This window comes from Brachycentrus maculatus, unplaced genomic scaffold, assembly GCF_059751285.1.
Source record: "Brachycentrus maculatus isolate JH-2025_06_01 unplaced genomic scaffold, ASM5975128v1 h1tg001209l, whole genome shotgun sequence".
NCBI lineage: Eukaryota > Metazoa > Arthropoda > Insecta > Trichoptera > Brachycentridae > Brachycentrus > Brachycentrus maculatus.
The window spans coordinates 41,702-49,986 of record NW_028281894.1 but is presented as its reverse complement, the minus strand read 5'-3'; the positions used below and the strand labels follow the sequence as shown (position 1 = coordinate 49,986).

Here is an 8,285-nt window from a genome sequence, read left to right as displayed (position 1 = left end):
TCCCAACCCCAACCCCAACCCCAACCCCAACCCCAACCCCAACCCCAACCCCAACCCCAGAACAGAGTATCAAATAAGAGTACAAAAAGGATCTGAATACCAAATAAGAGTAAATTGTATTAATTTAATAGATAAGTTATCACATAATAGGCAGATAGTATATAATATTTCTGCATTTAATGCTCATAAGTCATCATCATTATCCTGCATGTTCTTAGAGTAACCGACCTTCGGTGGTGAGTAATTTGTGGCTGTCATGTTATTCCAATTGATATGTGGACCCAGCTTGCCCTTCAATTTCTCCACATTCTTCGAGCAGCTAAGACAATTGAATCCCTTTCGGACAATCATTGCATCTTCGCCATCGGGCTCAGTCAGGAACAGATAAAGCTATGAGTGTAAAATATGATTGTACCTGGTTGATCTTATTTTCGAGGAAGGTTAGTCCCTTGCGCATTCCTTCTTGATCTGCCTTCTTGCCTAACAGACTCCTCATCTCTTGGATGCGCAACTCGAGTTCTTCCATGTTGTCTTTAGTCTTGTTGCTGGCGAGGTAGCTACTCAACCAATTCTGCAGATCGTTCTTGATTTCAGCCATATCCTTCTTGACCGAGGACTTCTCGTATCCAGTAGATTCTCTATCTTTGCGTTGTGGTCTTTTAATTAGCGGCAGTTTGTTGTTGGTGTCGATATTGCTCCTGGAGTCATCGTCGATTGATTTCCTACTGCCTAGCATCTTCTAGAGATACTCGAGCCGAGAGTAGATGCCCGCTAACTTGTTGTCGTCTTCCTTGCTAAAACGAGTTTGGGTGTAGGAACCCTTCTCTAATCTCTTCACCCCTGAATGTCCTTCATCATCGAGGCTTGTCTTTGATTAGAGTCTTTAGTTGTTGAGTTTGTCGAGTTCTCTGTGTAGGGAGTCAAGGTCTTTCTGCATTTTCCTGAGCAGATCCTAGCTATTATTGTTACTGTTATTGTTGTTGTTGTTGTTGCTGTTGTTGTTGTTGTTGTTACTTATCCTCCTTAACTCCTCGAGTTCCTCCTTGATCTTCCTCTGCTATTCCTCCAACTCCTCATATCCCTGGTTCAGCCCTTTAATTTCCTCAGTGTTCAATTGCGTATCTTGATTAATCTCCGTGACCTTCCTCTGCATAGACGTGATCTTATTCATGAGCTAGTTCAACAGATTCTTATCATTGATATTATTATTATTATTGTAATTATTGTCAGATGACGAGACAGGCTATTGTTTGCCCTAATCAAGCTTGGAGTTATTCGCATGGATATTGGTATTGGTTTATAGTATGACCACTCGATGATCGATATTGTTTACTTGTGATTTGAGATGTTCTAACTCTCCATTGATCTTGTTAATCTGTTCTGTACATTTGTTGAGCTCGTTGTTCATTGAGTTTATATTCTAGTGATCGATCTTGTTTGTGTTCTTGTTCTTATTGGAGGAGGTGTTGCCTTATAGGTTTTATGTGCTGGTTTTGAGGTTATTTGTAAGATCGTTGTTTAGTTTGTTAATTTGATCTTGGAGGTTTTGGACTTATTTGTTGAGTAAGTTTATGTCCTTGATGTTGTCCATTGTGTTTGTTTCATTCTTTTATAGGCGGCTGTCGAGTTTTTTCAATAGTTATTTCAGGGTGTTGATGTCGGAAATGTTGTTACTGTTGTTGTTGTTGTGGGTGTCAGTTTTGTCATTGTCATTGTTGTCATTGTTGTCATTGTTGCCGTTGTTGCTAGTATTGCCATTGCCATTTTTGTTGTTGTTACTGACCTTGTTGAAAGTGTTAGCCTTGTCATTACCCAAATTACCTTGATAGTACTAAGCAAGATCCCGAAGTTTGTTTTAGTTGTCTGTAAACTTCCGATCATACTAGACATGCTTCAAGTTCATAGCTTTGAGACAATCAACAAGAATGCCAAAATTCTTCACAATGATTTCTTCATTGAGTTGACAATCGACCTTGATTGTGACTGTATTTTTTAGGCTTATCTATCCCAGCTTTTGCTACATTTGTTACTACATCAATGAATAAAAATAAAACTGCATATGTCATTGTATATGTATGATGCAACAAATCTCAGGTTATTTATATCAGTTTATATTACAGAGCTAGAGATAGTATTGAGAGATATTAGAGATATGGATAGAAAGATATGAGGATAGTCTTGTATTAGTATTAGTATGGCATACCTCCGACTCTTGCTGTTATTTACAATTAAAAATTTATGTCTGTAAGGGCAAGATACTTTCTATGCTCATACAAGTATTGGTATTGCATATGTGATCTATGAAAATTGTGCTTATTCACTTTTGGGAATATCGAGGAACGCCCCTTAAAAGAACACCCCTGCAGGAACATCTATTGGGTCAGCCCATTCGGAATCGATATATACCGGGCTAAGAGTATGAGCTTATGCTCTTTAATTGGCTTGAGTATGAAAGGAGCATGGATAGCAGTAAATAACTTCTCCAGACAGACAAGAGTCCAAATAATGTCAGTTTGTGGATTAACAAAATAACAAAATGATACTAATCAAATCAAGAATGCGTAAGTTTCGAACAAAGCGCTCTTAAAATCAAAGCAATTGCATAAAAATATAATTCTTTTAGATGCCCTCAAGAGTTTTCCCCTCTGCAGAAATGAGATTAAGATTGGCATTACTGTATGCGGGAGCTGATATAAGGGTCAATTAATTATATATAAGGGTTAATTGCCAACCAAAAGGGAAACTTGGGCCAGCTTTGTGGATCCTGTACGCAAGGTCGTACAATGAATATGTAAAGATTTGATAGTTATATGATAGTTCGGATTATAATTGTTCAGATAACTCAGTTATAATTAATTTATTATGCCGCACTTTATTGCTATTGTTGCTTACTATTATAGCTTACTATTATTGTTTATGAGTGTTTTTTTTCACTTTGGACTGTATTGTTCGAAATAATCTGCATTTTTGAACTTAAGGCTGTCCAATTATTGTATTGCAACATTGTAACATTCGCATCACTATCACATAATAAAACAGACAAACCAAACAAACAAATGAACGAACAAACGAACAAACAAATTGAATATAATCGTAACATCCCTCTCGAAATCCCTCAGTATAAATGGATAAATTTTAAGATATGCCATATTTATTTGCAATCGAATGTTCGAGTCAGATGGAACCGACTCCAATTCTGGCAGTATACACAGTTTCCATAACCTGATGAACATGATGGATATGTAGAACTCGAACCAAAGAGAAGATGGCCGTAAGCTTGCAGAAGTCTTTTAGGGCTTTGACAACTAATTGAATGATATGTCAATTTCTATTTCAAATTGTTGGAATTCAATTGAAAAGAAGTACTGATCTATCCTTAATTATTTATAGGTTTGTTGTGAAGGAGGAAGAGTAGCCAAACAAGTAAATGCAGGATTTAGACTCTTCCTTGCAACTTTTGTTTGATAAACTGTTGGATGATTCATAAATTACCCCATTTAATGCTCTAGAAATGAATACTCCTTACTTTATGCTTGAGTTGTAGGCGCCGATTAGCGAGCATAGCAAATCTGGTCACTCGGATAGTCAACAAAAGTATCTTGTAAAATATGAAGAAAGATAATATGATCTGAGATTCTGTCTGCCATTTTTTTAATTCTCAGAAAGGAAGGTAGAATTATTTGAATAGGCAATACCGAAAGAGGATTAGTTTATGACTCACCCGAAATAAAAGTTAGAGGAAATATAAGGCAAGCCAATGATTGACAGTCCAGGTTAGTCATTAAAGTAGAAGAAGAAAACTTGGTCGAGGAAGAGCAAAGCTTATAAACCATTTTAAGTGAAGTATATTAACTCTTTTCGGAAGTTTATTCCATTGAGAATAAACTTGAAATCAGGGCCCAAGCCAACAGTCTACAAAACCAAAAATTATAAGTATATCCCAAAGAAAGGACAAAAAAGAGATAAAGGGAAAGGATTAAAATTTTATACCAAAAACTGTTTGAGAGTCCTTGCAGCATAACAAAAAGGCACATATAAAACCATAGCCGATACTCTTTTTGAGGAGGCAAAAAGCATACTTCCTAAATAAACATCGTTTTAAGTTCTTTAAAATAAACGATAAAACATAAAAAGAAGAGTTTATGATATACTAAATGTTTTAGGCATGACAAACTTCGTGAATCGAACATAAAAATATTTCTCTTACAATCCCCCAGAGGTCAGAGCAAGACTCAACGAAAGAGACCATTTTTATGAAATGACTGAGATGGCTTTATAAGAGTTACAAGTAACCAGAAGAATTTAACAAATAAAAAAACGAATGAAAGCTATTCGAAATATGAAAAAACTGAAATCCGACAAATAAAGTATTTATTTTGATTAGTCGAAAACTGAAGAAGAGAAAATGGCAAGAATGGAGACAGAGTAGTAAATGTAAATGCTTCGAAAGTAAATGTTAGAGAACTCAAAGAATGAGAAGATCTAAAGAAATGATCAATAACAACGAGTTTCTGGCGTTTTCGATCACGAAAAGGAGCGACGAGGCTTAAGTTTACAAATGTAACCAAAATAAGAAGACAAAAAATATCTAATCGAAGGAAAAAGTATGAAAGATATCCCTAAGCAAAAAAGAATCTGAAGTCTGTGTTGCTCAATCGAAAGATCAAAAAAATCTATAAACAATCATTTATTTATTGGCCTATAAAATCCTATATAAGGTTATTAAGTTTCAATGATAAGTCACAGGCCCTTGAATAATAATATGAACTGGCTTTTACAATATGATACACGTCACTCATCGAATTATCTTTGAAATGTTACGCTCGTTTTGAACTTATAAGATTTTATCTAAAGATATTTAAAGGGAAAAGTAAATGATTGGAATTAATGGACTTGGCCGCATTGGACGGCTCATTCTGAGAGCATCTTTCGAGAATCCTAAAGGATTGACAGTTTCTGCTGTCAATGATCCTTCGATGAGACCTGAAGACTTGAGATATTTTCTGACCTATGATTCAGCACATCTCAGGTTCCCATTCAAAGTGGAGAAGTCAGAAAAGGGAGTCCTTGTCAACGGAAAATAAATTAGACTTTACTCAGAGACTGATCCTTCCAAAATTCCTTGGGGAGAACATGGAATTTCATCAGTGATGGAATGCACCGGAAAGTTTCTAACAACAGAAACTGCAAAAAGCCATTTGAAGGGTGGCGCAAAGAAGGTTGTGATATCAGCTCCTCCTAAAGATAGCACTCCTCTATTTGTGTTCGGAGTAAACCACGAAGAATACAAATCTGACTTATCTGTTGTTTCAAATGCCTCATGCACAACAAACTGCCTAGCCCCATTGGCCAAAGTAATTCATGATAACTTTGTCATCGAAGAAGGTACACATGCCAATAAATTTAGGATTAATGACAACTGTTCATGCTGCAACTGCTTCTCAAGCTGTGGTTGATCAGGCTGTGAAACCTGGAGCGAGTTACAGAGGAGGTCGAGCAACTGGTTGCAATATTGTGCCATACTCAACAGGAGCAGCCAAAGCTTTAGGTAAAGTCATTCCCAGTCTCAATGGAAAGGTTACAGGAATGTCATTCAGAGTGCCAACGATAAATGTCTCAGTTGTTGATTTCACTTTGAAGACCCAAAAAGCTGTGAGTTATGACGAAATATGTCAAGCCATCCATAAAGCCTCAGAAGGTCCTCTAAAGAATGTTTTGGGCTATGTGACTGACTAAATAGTCTCCTCAGATTTGCTACATGACCCCCATTCCTCAGTCTTCGATGTTCATGCGGGCCTCTCCTTGAACAAGAACTTCCATAAGTTGGTCTCATGGTACGACAACGAATGGGGATACTCAAACAGAATGTTAGACTTAACCAAGCATATTCATAAAGTCTCAGGACTCTGAGCTATACCAAACTGATATCATTATCATAATCTCGTCAAGTCATTATGAATATTAGTTTAATCCTCGTTTTCACAATAACATCTCGTCAATATTTATTTAACGGCTTCAGATTCATATACAGATGCAGATCTAATCTGATCCGATCGTGTTTAAATCTGAAGAGCCTTTAAATTTAAACTTATTGATTAAATATATCTAATGCCTGAAAGCCCTGACTCTTCTGCGACAAAAGCCAGCAATAAGCTCGAATATTACAGATCGATCCCATTGGTATGTGAGACTATTGCAGGCGTTCTCGCAGGATTCTTTGTCTCCCCACTCAATACAATTGTAGATAAGGCTGTCATTGAGAATGCTAATGGAACTAAATCGTTGTGGGGGGGAGTTGGTTAGGGGTTGAAGAAACTATTTATGAAGCCTCATGTGTTTATGAGCACCTACTAGTTCAAATGGGTGTTCTTTGTTTATGCCCTGACCTATTCCTCCTCTAATTTGGCTGACCATATTGTTCTTTAAGGTGCGGACCCAGCACTTATAAAGTTAACTGTCTCTTTCTTGGTGAATACTTCAGCGAGCTTAATTAAAGATAAAGCTCTGGCCCAACATTTCGGAAAAGGCCCTAAGACCAATTTTCCAATGTCGTCATTTGGGCTCTTCTTATTGAGAGATATCGTCGCAATGGCCTCAGCATTCACAATACCCCCAATTTTAGCGGAGATCATCACATAAAAATTTAAAATTGCTGATAGAAATGCTGAAAAAATCGCGCAACTCGCTTCACCAATGTTGGTTCAGTTTGTTGGAACACCCCTGCATTTAGTGGGCCTCGATTGTTATAATTCACCGAATTCGACATTCAAAGAACGGATGATTCATTTAAAAGGCATTTATTTTAACAGTCTGCTCCTAAGAATGATGAGATTTCTGCCTGCATATGGGTTCGGAGGCATTGCCAACATCGAAATGCGAAGATATTTCAAGTAAAAGTATGGCAAAAACAAACAATGATTCAAACAGTCTGTTACATAAACAAACAAATAAATAATCATATCATCATTACTTCATCGTATTATAATACTGGAACGCCAAATGCTAATGCCATCATGTCTTGTGTACCTACGAACTACATAACCAAGCATGCAAATTCGGATTTAAACCTACATAGTGCATAATACAGAACATCTATTTAATACAAAAATCGAAAGGATATATTGATTTGATATGAATGAAGAGACTATCAAAAATGTGTGGTAGGTATACAATTTTTATGTCCAATCCTGTGTTTTTTATGCTGAGGGCCAAGTTTCTTCTCGTTGATGAAGCTGTCGAGTTGTTTCATGGCATCTTAGTCTATTGCAAGTTCACTTTTTTGTTTGCCTCGATACCACATTCCTGAATACGCCATTTTTTATTCAGATTTTAACGAATCTTAGGGCATATCGGTTGCAAATTTACGGTTTATTTGATAAAGCCTTCCATAGCCCTCTCTATAGTCATCTTTAAATTGGCCTTTATAAACTTGTTTACCTACCCATTAGTAGACTCCAAAACCTTCTTTCTTATCCATTCGATAGCATCCTGAAAATAACTCCAGACAGTTCTGATCTTCCCAAATACCATAACCATGTCTGACTCCATGCTTAAAATCTCCTTTGTAGATACTTCCATCACTCCAAAAATACTCCCCATAACCATCAGCAACCCCATTAATGTACTCTCCTACATACTTATCACCATTTTGAAATATTTACTCTCCATTCCCATATTTCATTCCATTGCAGAATGCTCCATCATAGAAATCATTGCCACTCAAATACTTTCCTGAACCATGTGGTAGTCCTCCAAGCCACTCTCCTGTATACATTTATTGAGTGGTAAACCAGTAGTATGTTCCCTTTCCTGATTTTGCTCCTTACTTGAATGCTCCGATATAGGTATTTCCATTTGTGAGAAGTTCGTACCCCAGACCACAAGGATAACTGTCATGGTACACTCCTTCGAATATCTTGCCGTCGTTTAAGATCGAAATCCCCCATCCATTTAATAAGTTTTTTTACTATTTCTTATGACTGTGGTGATCGTGGGTAGGCCCTGGCGCATGATGATCATGTGTTGGCCCTGGTGCATGACAATGATAGCCTGCATCCTCGGCAACAGATTCCACCCAATGCAATCCAACCTCATCCCGAAACACAATCCCATTCTCCTTCAAACCCTCAGCATTGAAGCTAAACATCTCAAGCTTACAAAATGGATAATTCTCAACAATCTGCTGATCACTATACTTCTTGAGTTTAGCTTGCTTCAGGTATAACAACTTCTACTGACCTCTTATTCTGGTGATCTAACAGAGCAATGTTTTCTGTTCATGAAGA

The 8,285-nt window shown here is 37.1% G+C and overlaps 2 protein-coding genes across 2 annotated transcripts; both read left to right on the top strand.

The window, feature by feature from the left end:
* Window positions 1–4,874: 4,874 nt before the first annotated feature.
* Window positions 4,875–5,387, top strand: LOC148299289 (uncharacterized; the record flags this gene model as incomplete). Its single annotated transcript, XM_088276231.1, is given in 1 exon segment — window positions 4,875–5,387. A coding segment is annotated over 1 exon segment (513 nt), but the record flags the coding sequence as incomplete, so codon positions are not given.
* Window positions 5,388–5,411: 24 nt separating this feature from the next.
* Window positions 5,412–5,934, top strand: LOC148299288 (uncharacterized). Its single transcript, XM_088276230.1, is given in 1 exon segment — window positions 5,412–5,934. A coding segment is annotated over 1 exon segment (498 nt). The 5' UTR covers window position 5,412; the 3' UTR covers window positions 5,911–5,934.
* The last annotated feature ends 2,351 nt before the right edge of the window (window positions 5,935–8,285 follow it).